The following is a 16,910-nucleotide window of genomic DNA, read 5'->3' on the forward strand; positions in this document are numbered from 1 at the left end:
TTGATAGGTCCTGGTCCCTGTAGCCCAGGAACATTCCGCAAGAGCTGCAGTTTTGGAATTGCTCTGACCCAGTCATCTAGCCATCACAATTTGGTCCTTATCAAAGTCACTCAAATCCTTACGCTTGTCCATTTTTTCTGCTTCCAACGCATCAACTTCAGGGACAAAATGTTCACTTGCTGCCCAATATATCCCACCCATTTCCAGATGCCACTGTAATGAGATAATCAATGTTATTCATGTCTCCTCTCAGTGGTCATAATGTCACGGCTGATTTGTGTACAGGTTACGTGATACAGGAAGCTGCTATACTAAATAGGGGTGTCACCCTTTTGGCTATACAGTGTGAAAGGCTTTTCTGATTCACAAAAGCGTATCAATAGTTTGACAGGGTATACAGTTACAGGAATGCAGGCTATTGTCTTAGGGCCTGGGTTGATGGGCTTTTTGTCTATGTGGATGCAAAACCCACTTGAAGCAGGTCAAATGGAGGTAAACTGCAGGTCAAATGTATCAGCCACTGAATTCTGAATGATCTCAGAAGGAAGGGTGTCAAACCGATGCCATAGACACAAGCCCAAAGTTCATGTACACTAACGCTTAGACTACTCCACAGCCAATAGGTGGTATACCAGTACAACATAGGGAGAAAACATAAGTTGCTAAGTAACCAATGATAAAAAAATATGTATATAAAATTATCTGGCAAGTACAGAATTATCCACAAAGGTGGCAAACATCATATCAGGATTATGTGTTCTTTTCTTAAAGGGCCGTCCTTGTGTTAACAAAGAGGGAATGGAGAGCAAATGCGTCTGTACGTCACCGTCACCATCAGAGATTTCCTTATAGGTTACCATGAACCCAAAGAGGGAAATGCTGTCTAATGCACAAAATGAATTTCTCTAGAACGGCAACTTTAGGAGGCAGGTTACACGCCATACATGTAACCCAACTACTGCTATACACCAAGTCCATCTATGTGGCCCACTTCAGGTACAGAATACGCTGCCAGAACTTTTCTTGAGCTTTCTGATTTACAGCATCTGACAGTTAAACTCTTTGCAAGAGTTATAAGTTTGAAAGCTGTTTAGGACCTAATGGAGGTTTCAGGGAGGTCATGTTGGAGGACCTGCATACATCAATCTGTGTGGATTTATCCTTTAACTGCAGTTATCTTAATTGCTGCAAAGTGTTCTTCACATTTCTCGACTACAAGGAAGTTTCAGACAGATGGTGGTGTGGAAAAAGTCATCATCTCAACTACACAAACTTTAACAAATGTCAGCAACTCAAGACTTCCTTTTAGCAAAGCACAAGATGTCCCAATATAAAAGGCATCTGTGAGCATTTTTTCACAAATATTTATCCCTAGCTTCTGACATCAACGTTTAAGATGCAGGAAATTAGATCTAAACTTTGTATTTCTCTTACTGATAGCTGGCCTCCTTGGATCTCCCATGTCTGAGGTCCCTGCTGGGTTATCATAACCATTTAGGCTCTGATTTTCATGTTTTTTGTTGGTGATGTTTGTTTGCATCTAGGATTCATTATTTTGACTAGCCACAACCATATCTACGTTCTATTATTTATTGATGGTGAACAAAACCATTTTGAAGATTTGCCATCTATGTCTCTGCTGGGGAGATTTGCCCCCTTTTTTATCGTGTTAACCATTTTAGTTGAGTCAAAAAAAGGAAATCCAAAATTGTAGAGTTGTCATGAAGAGGGAAACATCTTCCAATGAATGTTCTGGTGATATTGATCTAAGAATAGAATTTCCCTCACTTTCAGATGTCCTCTCGCTTTCCATTTAATTTTTCTGCTTCTACATGTGCCCAGGTACACATCAAAACAGCAGCATTATGATTTTTTTTCATATATTATTTTAAATGTAATGTAGTATATTGTACATAACTTTAGAGTGAAAATAGACTCTCGCTCGTCCATTGAAAGGACACAAAATGACTTTAACCTTTGGGTTATACTGCCGCCTACAGGAGGATTGGACAATGGCAGCCAAAAAAATCTGTACACCAGCCAGGAATAACGCTTCCTACTACTACAGCATGCCTCGGTTTTTGTTAGTGTCTTATGAAGATGGATGCCTTCTCTTTAGCTCTGTTGTAATAATAAATAAGATATTCTTGCTAGCGCTTTTGTTTCCATTTTTCCACTAGTGTCCAAGCCTTGGGACTAAGCGCTTACATCGTGCATGAGCTCCATGCTTTTTCCCACCATAAAGCATTGGAGAAGCATCTCCACACTGCCGCTCCTGCTTGCAAACATCCACATTGAACTTCAATATTCAATCCATCCCTGTTGCCCCACCTTATTTGTATTCACCTCCAGATCCCCAAAAAACTCACCTGCTACCAGCTGCCCAGGTTTTGCAAGTATCTGAGGCCATTCCTCTTACTCTGAGCCTACAAGTTGTCTTACTACCACATGGTTGCAACATCTGCTTCTAAACACAGAGGGGACAGGCCTGCTATAATGGGTGCCCCCATCTCACTTTCTACTCATGGCTTCAGGGCTGTTTGTAGCATGCCCACTGATGTTGCAAAGTCTGCAGCCTGGAGTAATTCTGCCCTCTGCTCTTTATCATATCCCCTGGGTCCGGTTGGGTTTTATGCCCTTTCGGCTGAGGTTTTTTACCACAATCATGCAAGACTTTATGCAGCCACCGATCTCAAATGCCACATTGTGTGCTCCCGAACCCTCTCCGGCAGAATCTATATCTATATATGATTTGCCCTCTAGTGTAAAGGATTCTGGACCATCACCTGAAAAGACTTTGATTCACACAAGTCCTTGACTGATGAGTTTTCCCCTGAGCGGTTGGAATCTACTGCTATCACTCCCAAATGAAAGGAGACTGTTCCAGCTCTTATTGATTCAGAGTGCTACAGACTGCAACTAGTGCAGTGCACTAGTTGCTTGTACTAGTGCCGTCTCCAGTCTTGGGTCATTCAAAACTTCTGAGGTCACAAAGATTTTCCCTTTGCACCCACTTTTTCAACTGATTCTCTATGGAGTTCAGAAGCATCCTGATAAGTGGTTTGCTCTCCACAAGTGCTTATTAGCCATGCATTTGTTTTGTGGATCTGGCGTTACCTTTTCGGTAGAGGATGCACCTCTCCAATAAGTGATTGGGAAACCTTTCTGGAGCTCCTTCATCACTGACCGGTCCAGCCCTTCACCCCATTCTGGCTATGACTATTTTGTCAGACCATGTCTGATTGGTCAAAATGCCTTAAAAAAATAAAAATAAAACATCTAACCAAGTCTGCAGTTGATCCTTTGGTTATTGAACGTGTCAAGAAGATGGTTGTGGAATGAAATATCAGCTGTGGCAATTTGCTGGAAGCCTCCCATTTCATGCCTTGCACAAGACGTGTTTCATCTGCATTGCCTTGGAGGGACAATATCTTTCCAGACCGGCTCTTTATTTTATCAAGGATGCTGCTGGTGGCAAGACCACCCAGCTGAAGAAGCCTAAGAAACAGTCTGCTAAGTCTTCTCCCTCTCTGGATTTTAAGAAGGGTACCTTTCATTTCTCAACCCTCCTAGCTTAGTTCACCTGCATAGTCTGACAAAGTCTGTCAAACCCTCAGACAAGCCTTCCTTTGCACGAAGGTGTGTGTGTCTACTTTCCAGAATGGGGGGACGTCTGTTAAACCCTTGTGACACTTGAACAGCTTGCATCTCAGACACTTGGGCACAGGAGATGGTATCCCGGGGGCTGCAAACTAAAGTTTTGCTCCCTGCCCCTCCCTGGTTTTTAAACTCCAACCTGTGACACAGTACAAACTAGCAGATTTCCACTGAGCACTCTTGGGTCAAGGTGTCATTTGGCCCAGTTTCTGAAGAATGGTTTTAGGTGTTTAAGTGTGACCTTCATTCGGGTTCAAAATTCCAAATGGAATCCCCCAGACATCAAAGATGCTTACTCACATGTTCCCATCTTCCAACGCATCAGCAATTCCTAAGCGTTGCTGTGGGGTCCATCACTACAATTCTGTGGCCCTGCCCTTCAGTCTGCACCTCAGGTTATCACCAAGGAGGTGGCCCACGTATGAGCCCTGTGGTGCTCTCATGTCATCCCCATAGTGGGCTCTGTCGGACATGTCTCTGACTGCCCAATCTTCCAGAATTGTCTCTGGAACATACTTGCTTGGAGTATCTGAGTCTAGTCCTGCACACATCTCAGATTAGAGTGTTTATTCCACAGGAGAAACTCTAGTCATGGGTTAAAACTCTACAGGCCAGCAGCTGTCAAACCCTCCACTTTTGCGTGAAATTGCTGGGGTGAATTACAGTCCCCTTTGGCCAGTTTCACTCTAGACATCTGCAATGCAACCTTCTGTAGTCGTAGGACAAGTCAGTCCGGTCTCTGAATAAACTGACTGTTGACATTGAGAACCAGGTTGTGTCTGGCTTGTGGTTCTGGAGTGAGTGAAGTAAGGACTACTATTTAAGCTTATGGTCTTTAAAGGTCAGGTTCCACCCTTTCCTGTCAAGGCGCACTCTACTAGATCAGCGAGTTCTTGTTGGGCTTTTAAGCATCAAGAATCTGTTTATCAGATTTGCAATGTTGCCGCCTGGTCTTCCATTTGCACTTTATCCAAGTTTTACTAGGTGGATATTTCTGCCTCATCTCTCTTTTTCGCTTCGGGTGTAAGGTCCTGGGCTGGCCTTTGGGGTAAGGAGTTATCCTGGACTGGCATGCAGTTCTTTTGATTAACCAGTCTTTCTGGAGGTGGTAATCTACACAGGTTAAAGTCTTCCTGTGTCCCTTAATGGACTACAAGCAAAGGATTTTATGGGGATTACAAAATAATCCTATTTTCATGAGCATTAAATGTTTACATGCTTGCTGTGACAGTTTTGTACGCAGGTATGTAATGTGCCCCCTAGTGCCTATAACAGACAATACAATCAGCATAATCACTGAACAACGCTTGTCACAAAATTGGTTACTAGGTAAGCTATGTGGTCTGAGCTGTCAAGTCACATCGGAGATAATTCTATCCCAAATCCCTATTTGTAGTGTTGAATAAACCAGTCGCTTTTGTTGACTTTTTCCTGTTGGGAAGGTTATTCCCTACTACCTGTTTTGGAGATACAGGCTGTGAATTCCAGCACTTCTAAGGCAAAAATCCTATTAACTTGAAAGTATGATTTCTATATGCTTTGTTTTTACAGAAGTCAGAAGCAAAGTTAGCACTGAGCATTTTCATGTCTTATTCTCAAGAATTAGGCATATACACTAAAAATATGACTTTCAGCATCCACTAGGACCTTAAAAAAAAAAAAATCAAAAAAACATCAGCAACATAAATCACACAGTGGTGGTTAGAACATAATTTTCATTAAGTTTTAAATGAAGCAGTTTTTCCAAAAAACATACACAGTCTAATCGACTACAATGTCGGCAATGGCAGCATAGCCCCCTCCCATCGGATCATGTCACATTCTCAATAGACATTTTAACAGGTACAATTTATTTCAAATGCCTTGCATGACAAATATTGGATCCCAGATTTTCTATGGTTTCCACAAATAAAAATTCCATTGTGTAGCACCTATAGAAAGCAGTGGCAGGGCTACCTTAAACAGATTTGTGAACAATCTTCTTGACGCCAGGATTACATAACTCAAGTATTACAATAAGCAGGAACTATCTGTATTTCTTCTAGTGCAGATTAGAAAATAAATGCAATTGCTTATGACATTTAACCCCATGATTCTACCCTTCAGGACCTTTACTCAAATGTGTGCAGAAACTCTAGCAAAAACTATTTTGTTTTGGATAGAGTGGGGAAGAGCTTAAACCCACTGGGGACATCATCTATTAGTGACATGAGAAAGTGAAGGGAAATGTGAAGAGGGACAGAGGAATCCGTAAACAAGGAATAGTTATGACCTCTGCCAGATTTTTATTCTGACCCTGTTGGAGAAGTTCCCATCCCTTCCTGTCTCAGTGGTCGCCACTACAGCAAGTCATGGAGAATCTAACCAATAGGAACATCAAATCATAAAACCCAGCAAAGGTTTTAAACACTTTTTTGGAGTATCCAAAGCTAAAGTGCTTTGGCTGCAATTATCTTTTAACAGTATTCCTAGGATGGGTAAATAATAAAATAGATGAAATACCTTTTCTCAAAAAATGATGCTATGGGCTCCCTTAAGTACTAGACATATGTGAAGGCCTAGGCTCCTAGTCACATGATCTCACCTAAAGGAAAGGATCAGCCAGTCAGAATTCTGATTTTATGTTTCAGCAGAATACACTCAACCAAGTAGTTAATACTTCAAGTAGGCATGCACCGATACTAGTTTCGGTGGCAAGTATTTGGGCGAGTACTCGTACTGGCCCAAATGCTCCGATGCCTAGCCCGATAATTCTGCTATCAGGAAGCCGGGCGCCGTGTAATGACCACAAGACGAAGGAGCCGGCTTCCCGGCCAATCAGAAAGCCGGGCGCCGCGTCATTACACAGCGCCCGGCTTCTGATTGTCCAGCTTCCCGACCAATCAGGAAGCCGGGCGCCGTGTAATGACCACAAGACGAAGGAGCCGGCTTCCCGGCCAATCAGAAAGCCGGGCGCCGCGTCATTACACAGCGCCCGGCTAACTGATTGGCCAGAAAGCCAGCTCCATGCTTTCTTGTCACCTAGTGACGAGAAGCATGGGGACAGCTTCCCTGCTAATCGGGAAGCCGGATGGCGAATCTTTACATGCTGCCCAGCTAATCAGGAAGCCAGCTGGCGAGGCATTTAATGCCGTCTGGCTTCCTGGATGGGACTTCCGGTACTCGGTATTGGCGAGTACCGGAAAAATTTTTTTCGCTACTCGTACTCGATACTGGAATCAGTGCATCCCTAACGTCAAGTATATCTGTACTCAGAGAAACAGTCTCAAAACTGCTGACAACCTAAAAAATGTTAGCTGCCTGACCGTCACTGCTTTCAATACTTTTGAGTTATTGACCCAAAACAAGCTGCTGATCTACATACTTTCCCTGGGTAAGCAAGGCAAACTTTACTGAGGCTACTAAAGCAGGAAAATACCTTTTTCAGTAGGAATGGTCAGGAATAGCAAGCTACATGTTGCCCAAGTACAGTCCATCTTTCTGAATTGCTGAAGGGAGCCTGAAGTATTTCAGCATGTTACTATGTCTTTCCCATCCCTGCAAAACTATAACATTCTGTTAACCGAGTATAAGTCCAAGTCAATATTTGTGATTAGGAAATCTTGTCTCCTATTATATTTGAGCCAAATTCAATACAACATAGATTGAAGATCTTTTAAAAGAAAACATACTAGGTTTTTCGGTGCTATCATGGTGCGGCATGTTCACCTTAAAATTACTACAAATGTTCAGTTTTAGGGACGTATCATTTTTTATTTTATAAGGTCAGCCGCATAACATTGATGCAGTCTTGAACACTAAAAGTACTGTGGACACATCTGGGCCTACTTTAGCTCTATCAGATCTTGGGATCTCAGGAATGTATACACATTATACAACCCTCAATTAAAATAACAGAGCATGGTTTGGATATCCAACAGAGCAAACAAGCTGCATGGTGACCACAAAGGCCGTGGTATTCTGTAAACACTCTAGATTAGGTTCTACTGCCTTTTGTCAATAGCCAGTGTTCACCCACTGGTGCTTTCCCCATGGGGTTCAGTCAGCCTTTAATATAGTGCCAACACACCCAAGATGGAACATAGGAGACAATACAGTTGGAATGATTGCTTGCTCCACTCTCCTTTATACTCAATGTAATAAAGGATGGTTTATTCAGTAAGGTAGTGCAAAGGTGACGTGTGATTGTATGTTATTTTATCAGTTTTCCTGATTGTTTGCTATAGGGTACTGTATTTTGCTGGTCACCACTACCTTATTTAATAACCAGATCTGCATTGCATACAACACGAGGGAAACCAACATGAGTAGAAGCCTTCCTGTACACATCCCAAGAAAACACTTTGGGAAAATACCACGCTCCAGTGCTCACAATAAGAAGCTTTAAAAAATTTCATTTCCAGCCCAATTTATTTCCTAAATTGTCAGAAAATAACCTCCCTCTTTTACGGCTTGAACACAAGAACTGGAGACAGGGACACTGCACCATTAGAACAGCAACTAGCACGTGAAACACCCCATAGTTACTGCAGATGACGTCACATGCCTGGTTTCTGCTGCCACAGCTTACACCAGCTATGCAGAGTTCTTGGGGAGAAGAAACCCCTCTTCACAATACTATATATGAAAAAATACATAGGAAGGGGCAAGTTTCAGCATGGAAAGAGGGTGCAGGGGGGTAGTTGGGGGTAATAACCTGTACAATCACACACAATTCCATTTGCTGGCATGAGTCCTGCAACTCACTGGCCAACTCTAGATGCAAAAGATATAAATGCCAGATGGGCTGCATAACGAGATATTCTCCTTAGGCACCGACAGTATTAATGTAAGCTGACCTCACTGTCCATCAGGCCCATGGAGGCTACTCCCACATAGGATATTAGGGAAGCCTAAGGGGGTAAACATGAAGGGGAGCGTCAGAATCAGTGAATCCTGGTTAGCTCTTCTACAATCTTTATTAGGTCATCGACAGTCGTCTCTCTCTTCATACCACTGCCATCGTCAATCTGCAAGAGAAGGAAAACATTGCTCATATGATTGACATAAAACATATGGAAAGAGGTTAAATGAAGCACTAGGTAACTGAATGAAGCATACCTGTAGATTTGCTACTACTTCCTGCATCTTTGTCCTGCTGATGTCCAGGAAACTCTCAATCAGATCCCCATCTATAAATCCTGTTGCAGCTTCAGTTTTCCTCTCTGTGTGGAATGATCTCCAGGTGATATAAGGTTAAGGATAACATCTTACACAATCAACAAAATGACAAGAATTAGCTTTGCTGCATTTTGCCAATCGCCATTTATTTCGACCTAAACATGAGAGCATATGATCCATTACATGAAAAAAGTCAAATCACCTGTTCCATGCCATACTTCATGTTTTCTAACTATTGCATATGGTAGCCAAAAGTGAAGAACATAGGAATGTCTCACCTCACCCCCTTGAAGACTTTTTCAGATGTCACCAGTGCAAGTTAATTTTCTGTGTACTCCTTTCAGGAATCCACAAAAAGGAAAGTGGGATTAGTTGCTATGGGTTACCACATTTGTCCTGAATAAAAAAGCCCATAAGCAGTCCTAAACATTAAAGCGGACCTAGACTCAGCCAACCTTATTCTTTAAACAGTGTAACAAAAGTCCATTGTAAGCGATAACACTTACAGCAGGGATTCTTTAGTTGCTCTTTTGCCCAGGTACACTTTTACATCCACTGGGCAGCACTTCCTGTTCCTAGACCTCACCCCTGATGAACTCCATATATGTAATAAAGTATTTATATAAGATGAAGCAGGTGGGTTATGCCCATCAAACTCTGGATAGGCTAGAGTAACAGAGGTGGGGCTAGGCACTGTCACGCCTGGAAGCTCTTGGCTTTCTTTCATTTGGAATTACATGCAAAAGGTCAATTATTTTAATTTGTTTTGTCACATTTACCTGTGCTAGGCAGCCACGTTTATTACATTTTATGTACAGGTCTACTTCCTCCTGCTGCAGACACTATTGCAGTCCTTTATTTATAAAACCTCAACATTTAAATAAGTCTGCTTTAAACAGCCAATAGCCATACCTGCCATTAGGATGCTTTTTTTAGTCATTTGGATAGAAAAGTCATATCAGTTCTCTTTATTCTAATTTTTTTGGAGATATGGAAACTTCAGCCACCAAAGATTACCAGAGGCCCAAGACAAGAAATACTAATATCAAAACCCAGGGAAGTAAACGCAATACTAAAATGCCCCCCATTGCGTAAAAAAACCAAAAACATTAAACATACATTATATCAGTACGGTTTCAAAGTGCATAGTAATACCGATGTATTTTTTCTCAAAGGATATAATGAGTGTTCAATTTTGCCTACGCTCTTGATGACTTTGTTGAGCCTATTCTGAACATCAAGCAGGAGATTGTACCAGCTCTCAGATACGGATGTCACAAGACCTGAGGTGCACATAGATAAAAATAAATATTTAATATAACTATACAAAGCCGGTCAAGCCAACAAAACAAAAGCAGCAAGCTAGACTCACCAATCATCCCGTTAACGGTTCCAAAAAGGACAGAGCCCTGTGTTGGAGGGGATGTTTCCCCAAGATTCTGCATCACCAAGGAACCATGACAGAACACATTGACAAACTCCCCCAGATGGAACAGCCCAACTTCCTGCAGGTGTTGTCGCTCCTCATCTGTTGTGGCAGCACTAGAAATGGGAAGAAAGAGTCATTATGTCCAGCTAATGTTACAAGATATCTGTGGTCATAGGTTTCTAAAGATGTTGCAGCATAGGGTATCCTCTTTTTATTCATACCCCTGCATGGTGTTTTACAATAGCAGCCGTATAATTATTACAATCTTCAGGGATTTTTACCTATTTACTTCTGTTATTAAAGTGACCCTCTCACCAGGTAAAAATAGGTAAACCAGCAACCCCTGTAAACCCCAAGAGGTGGTAAAATATTCATTCTCATGAGCCACTGCACTTTTGGGTCACTACAGGACACAACGCAACTTCAATTACAGCGTGTAAAACAAAATGTATTACATTAAAATAAAATGTATTTGCATGTCATTGCCTCCAAATCCAAACTACAAGCAAATTATTCTTCTCTGAGGCCAACTGGGCATCCAGGACACTGGTATATAGTACGTATACAGCCTTATTTTACAGAGCTGTATTTTCCAGTGGCTTACAGCTGTTTGAGGCCTAGGCCCCTTTCACACAAGCTAATTACAGGGGATCCATGCCCGCCCGTCCATTTACACACAGCTGCTTATACACTTACATTGGGCATCCAATAGGGTCCACCTGAAAAACTGACTGGCCGAAACCCTTTGGACCGCCCTTGTGAAATCTGCCTTATATGCACTGGTCATTGAAAGTTTTGGAACACATGACTGATGTGGGGTTTAAAGGGTAACTATTCATCCCAGGGCAAGGCAGACCAATTACAAAAAATGGTCAGAAAAAAACATTTGAACTCAAAATATCCACAAACACCCAGACAGATCCAACTCCAAAGACATGCTGGTATGTTAATTGGCTCCTCTCTAAGTTGGCCCTCTATGTATACATGTGAGATAGGGACCTTAAATTGTAAGCTCCATGAGGGTAGGAACTGATGTGAATGTGGAACTATGTAAAGTGCTGCATAAATTGTCGGCGCTATATAAATACCCGTAATAAATAAAATAAAAATACTCTACCTGCAAATGCCAAAGTAGCTGCACTGTCAGTCTAGGCTCAGTGAACTAGAAATCCTCAGCTACATTTACTGTGGTATCCTTCAGGTCTCTTCTACATTTACTGTAGAAAGTATTTCCCATTACCTGTCTTTCTGGCATACAAATAAGTTAAATGCATTCTCTGCTCCTAGGAAGTTATCATCATCAAGTATCTCCACTGCGCTCATCCAGTTGGGATTAAAATCCCGTGCAATCTGTAGGAACACAAAATACAGGGTCAGGTATAAATGAAGAGAATAGCTAAGCTATCAATTTCTTCCTTCCAGGTATGTTTTATATTCTACGCTTTTTTTCTGCACAGTTATACCAAACTGCCTACCTCTTCAAAGTTTCCTTCCATCGGCTTGTAAGCTAGCAACAGCACCGAACGCATCAAGTCTCCCACCAGGATGAAATCGCCCTTGGTTTTCAGATACAATGCCATGATATTGTTGTAGTGGCTGCATTCTGTACGAAGCTCCTTTTCTGCTGTCCACTCGTACAGACGAACCTAGGTGAGGAAAGCAATGGTTGGCTTTGAAAATACGGTCATCAACTACAGCCAACTGTGTGTATAGTAGACAATTTAAACTTCTGATCCTTACATACAAAGCCTTCAAAACACTGCAACAACTTGCATCTGGTTCCAACTTATGACCCAACCAAGCCCCTAAACCATCTCATGTTCAAATCTATTCAATAATAATTCAATATCCAGAACAATGTATTTATCCTCCAACTCCAAACAGTTTAAACATGCCCATTAAAGCTAAATTGAGCTCCTACTACCAGTGCAGAGGAGTATGGTCCACATGAGAAGGAGCAATGCCCTTCTGCTACAGCTAAGTGTCCATTCTCCTAGAGGCAAGTGAATGTTTAAAGTAAGATTTCAGGACACTTGGCATAAACTACTGACCACAACTTACCCTTGCTTTTATTATTACTTCTAATGCCCTCTTACCATACTCTCCTCTGCCAGTGTCATCCTTTTTCCATCAATATCTGCACAAAGCTGCACCTCATTTCTTTATTTTTACGGAATTTAGCTAGTGACTAGTAAACTTAGAACTAAAGTGGAACTATCGACTATTTATTTCTTTATATACACACACATGCATGAAAAAAACTCTATATGTAAATAATCTCATGATAACAGCAGGCTTTGCTTTCCACTGTCCCTCTTATTTCATTAGGGTTTACTGGACTGAAACCAATAGACTTTTGCAGTGTCTAATGATGTCAAACATACACTATGCACATAGCAGCCAGTGACTGTCATGCTTTTCTGGACTGTTTTTGAAATTGTTTGAGCAGAATAATTATAGATAACAAGAACGAGGTGTTTTTTAAGTACAAAATATAATACAAAGTGGAAACACTAATATGTGCTCCATGTGGTATGTAATATAAACAAAGAAAAGCGTGTTTTATTTTGTACCAGCAGCACAGAAGGCTTTTGCACCCAATTCAGGTTTACACCCTTCAAAAGCATTCTCTCTCTGTTCTCCTCCTCAGTCTTCCACATTCCCTCTCTACACTCCTTTGCAGAGGCACATCACCTTTTTGGCCTCAATCACACGTGAAAAGGCCGGCACGTAAAGCTCCGTGTGGCGTGCACGGCCGTATGAGGCAGCTCCCGGGAAGGACAGGTGCTGCGTGTGATCAGTATTCAGCCCCTGTCCTTCTCTATGGGAGTGTGTGGCCTTATGCCGCCCTACGCTAACACCGCTCAAGTGCAGGTCCGTACGGGTGCGGATATTCCGGCTCGGACGCAGACAGGATCCATACTGTCAGCATACGAGTACGGACACCCGCACGTACGTGCAGGGCGATAGGCGTAGGGCCACCTACTCCCATAAAGAAGGATAGGGGTTGCGTAATAATCGCACTCAGCACCTGGCCTTCCCGGGAGCTGCCCGATATGGCCGTGCACGCAGCACGGAGCTGTACGTGCCGGCCTTTTCCCGTGTGAATGAGGCCTTCCTGTCAGCAGAACTGGAAGGTTCATGCACCACCTATCTCCCCCCTCTATATTGTGTAAACATAACTTCATCAGTCTACAATGTTTGATTTAATCCTCCTGATTTGTGATTCATCCCTAAATTTAAAGTGTGTAGAATATGCTGATGTTATACAAGCAGTAATCATCATTTTAATTGCACAGCATCCTGAGATGCCCATTATCCATTATTACCGTGCTATTGATGCTGGCCAGTAGCTTTCCATTAAACTCCACCATAGAATACACAGCTCCTTTCACTTCTTTCTCAGCGACAGTCTGCAGCTTCCCTGGACAAAGCACAGATTTTATAATAATTTAAGATATTCACAACTCAAAAGAATGCAGGAATAGGAGTGTCTGTTTCCCTTCACAACCCAACGTATGCTGCTCTTTATATCTATCAAATCTGTATGGATAAAATCATACTTGGAATTTAACTAAATGAAATTGGTAACGGATAACTTTCTGTAACTCACATCTTTAGAACACAGATATAGAACAATAACTCTATACACAGAATAGTTGTAGAACATACCACCCTATTTTTTTTTTGCTTGCTTACCATCACCGTACTGAAAAACCACGATCCTCCCTTGCTTTGGTTCTGCCTCATCCGGATATACCATGGCTGTCCCCACTATAAAATAAGTGCTGGGATCCTTCCCCAGCTTACAGGACACCAAGCTGAGGGTGTATTCGTTCTGCAGGAACTGGTGAGTGTGCAGGACTAGAGAGAAAAGAAAAAGCAAAGCATGACTTTCTAGTTTACTTCATGCTTTTTTTTTTATAGGTGTAATTCACTAACTTTTTACCTTCAAAAGTGTGCTGGTCTATGATAAGGAGGTTATGAACTTCAAGTTCTTCTCCAAATGAGGTTTCATGGGGAGAGGTGCTTCCTGAAAACAGCTTGCTGCTACTCACACTGGAAGACAATGCCTGTAGAATTCAAGAGAAAGGCATGAGAAAGGCCGGTCAAAGCCTGGATCCCAAACCACAGAAACTAGAAACCACCAATGACCTTATTAAAAATAGCAGAACATAATCAAAATAGCACATTATTCTAGCATATTCCTCTTGGGGAAGTGGGAAGAAATACACTATATGGCCAAGTGTTTGTAGACCCCTAACCATCACTCCTACCAACATGGCTACAGCTATGCAGACATCCCTTCAAACTGAGTTCAGGTGTTTCCAGTGAAAGGTCCTGTTAATGCTACAACATACAAAGACATTCTAGACAATTGTGCCCTTCCAACAGTTTGGCGAAGTCAGGTTTCTGTTCTAGCATGACTGAGCCCCCTGTGCACACACCTAGCTCCACAAAGACACGGTTTGATTAGCAGGGCTTGAAAAATGTTAGGGTGTGTCTCACCAGTCAAAAATGTCACCAGTCACCATGACCGGACTACAGGTGAAACTCGAATAATTAGAATATCGTGCAAAGTTAATTTATTTCACTAATGCAACTTAAAAGGTGAAACTAATATATGAGATAGACTCATTACATGCAAAGCAAGATAATTCAAGCCGTGATTTGTCAATTGTGATGATTATGGCTTACAGCTCATGAAAACCCCAAGAACCCCAAATCCACAACCTCAAAAAAGTAGATTATTACATGCAATCAATAAAACAAGGATTGTACATAGAACAATATCGGACCTCTGAAAAGTACAAGCATGCATATGTACTCAGTACTTGGTTTGGGCCCCTTTTGCAGCACTTACTGCAATTACTTTTGCACGATATTCTAATTATTCGAGTTTCACCTGTATATAGCCTTGCAACATATGTTAAAAAAAATTTGGGGACACAGAGCTTTCTTTTGGTGGTATATAATCACCACTAGGGGGGGGGTTATTTTTTACTACATAATGAAAAAAAGCACCGTAAATTTGGGGAAAAAATTAATGTTTTTCCTACGTTATGTTAAAAAACGTTTATTCTTACCCATATTTTTGGTAAAATATGGGGTCATGTCGGGTAAATAGACACCAAACATCACAAGCTTTAAAATTGCTTGCGCTCACAATAAACGACCACACCGGAAATTGGCCATAGGCGACGCTTTAAATGCTGATCATTTTAGTGTTATCATTGATTAATGGCCCTAAAATTATTACTCTCACTCAGACGTTTGCGGCGATTTGTAACACCTGTGGCACAATCGTCGTTTTCGGAAGTAGGCACACCCGACGCATGTTTGTGTATGTATGTAGGGGGCAGGGGACCAAAAAAAATAAATAATGTTATGCTTGTTTGATTTTTTTACACTTAACTTTATTGCCATCACATGGGGGGGATAAGAAGCCCCCTATGTGATAGCCAATTTACATGACAGGTCCTCTTTATGGAGACATCAGGGGTCTTCAAGACCCCTGTCACCTAGGGACCCCCAGAGAAGCTGATGAAGCAGAGATCTGCTTTACCAGCTTCTGAAGCTGGAGAGTAACAGCAGAATGCGGAAGTGTAACATCACTTCCTGCTTTCGGGGACTGGAGAGGAGATCAGAGGGAGACTGTATACTGAGCTTCCTTTGATCTCCTGTCACAGAGCAGCATGCCGTTAGAGCGGATTTTTCAAGCCCTGTTGAGGAGTATGGAGAAACTTTAGCACTCTGAAAAGAGCCCTGAGCTCAACCCTAATGAAAAATGGGAAGCCAGGACTCCTCGCCCAACATCAGTACTGGACCTCACAAATGGTCTTTTGGCTAAATGGTGCATGTTGCTTCTGCTGAAATATCCAGCAACCTTCTTGCACCAAATCATTCATATTACCAATTTATTCCGTTAAATCACATAATATAAAGTGAATTCATCAGAACCAGAAGACTTAAAAGGGAAATGTAAAAAAGAATATAGCATATATAACTGCGTCACTAGCCATTTTGTTATTAAAACATTTTCCCTTTAAAACGGCAGCCACTGTAATTTTCTAAAACGGTCAAAAAAATTCAATGCAATATGGCAGCCTGGAGGCATTCTGTACACCAAGCCCCAGAAATGTAATTTTCTGCTTCTATGATAGGCAGACTGATTTTGACTGATGTCTGCACTAAGATATAGTTTTAGGAATCCCTTGCAATAGGAATTTTCTTTTTGGTGAGATCCTCCCAAAGGGTTCATTGCTGCTAAAGGGATGCCGACACTCCACCTTTACCCATTAAAACAGAGAAAGCCCACCAGGTAGGTTATAATGAATAATGAACCCAGACTCTCCCATTCAGAAATCAGTTTGGAAAGGACATGGTTTTCCTTCAGAACAGAACCAAGTAGGAAACTGCAACACAGCTTGGTAAAATCCTTGCGATGTACACGGATCACCAAAAATGGATTGGTTTTTTTTTTCTCAACCAAAGTGGAGCTACTCTTTAAAAAGAGAAACAATGTATTTGGCTCAATTTTATTTGAAGGTTATAAGTCTCTGTCTGAAACCCTTTTTTCGCCTATATTCATTTTATCTACATATACTTACCCTCTTTTGCTTTACAAATAAATATTTTAGACCTGACAAATGATTTCTGGGGC

The 16,910-nt window shown here is 41.7% G+C and overlaps 1 protein-coding gene across 1 annotated transcript in view; it reads right to left on the minus strand.

Annotated features, from left to right (window-relative positions):
- Positions 1-7,917: 7,917 nt before the first annotated feature.
- The window catches only part of DDB1 (damage specific DNA binding protein 1), a 29,570-nt gene continuing 20,577 nt past the window's right edge, over positions 7,918-16,910 (minus strand). The window contains exons 18-26 of the mRNA XM_018565184.1: positions 14,196-14,319; positions 13,946-14,110; positions 13,576-13,670; positions 11,722-11,892; positions 11,487-11,596; positions 10,190-10,359; positions 9,998-10,100; positions 8,758-8,881; positions 7,918-8,666 (exon numbers count right to left, since the gene is read on the minus strand). Coding sequence (XP_018420686.1) covers positions 8,583-8,666; positions 8,758-8,881; positions 9,998-10,100; positions 10,190-10,359; positions 11,487-11,596; positions 11,722-11,892; positions 13,576-13,670; positions 13,946-14,110; positions 14,196-14,319 — 1,146 coding nt within the window. The 3' untranslated portion in view covers positions 7,918-8,582. The remainder of the gene's footprint in view (positions 8,667-8,757; positions 8,882-9,997; positions 10,101-10,189; positions 10,360-11,486; positions 11,597-11,721; positions 11,893-13,575; positions 13,671-13,945; positions 14,111-14,195; positions 14,320-16,910) is intronic.

This window comes from Nanorana parkeri, unplaced genomic scaffold (assembly GCF_000935625.1).
Source record: "Nanorana parkeri isolate BGI_ZX_2015 unplaced genomic scaffold, ASM93562v1 scaffold820, whole genome shotgun sequence".
NCBI classification, from domain to species: Eukaryota; Metazoa; Chordata; class Amphibia; order Anura; family Dicroglossidae; genus Nanorana; species Nanorana parkeri.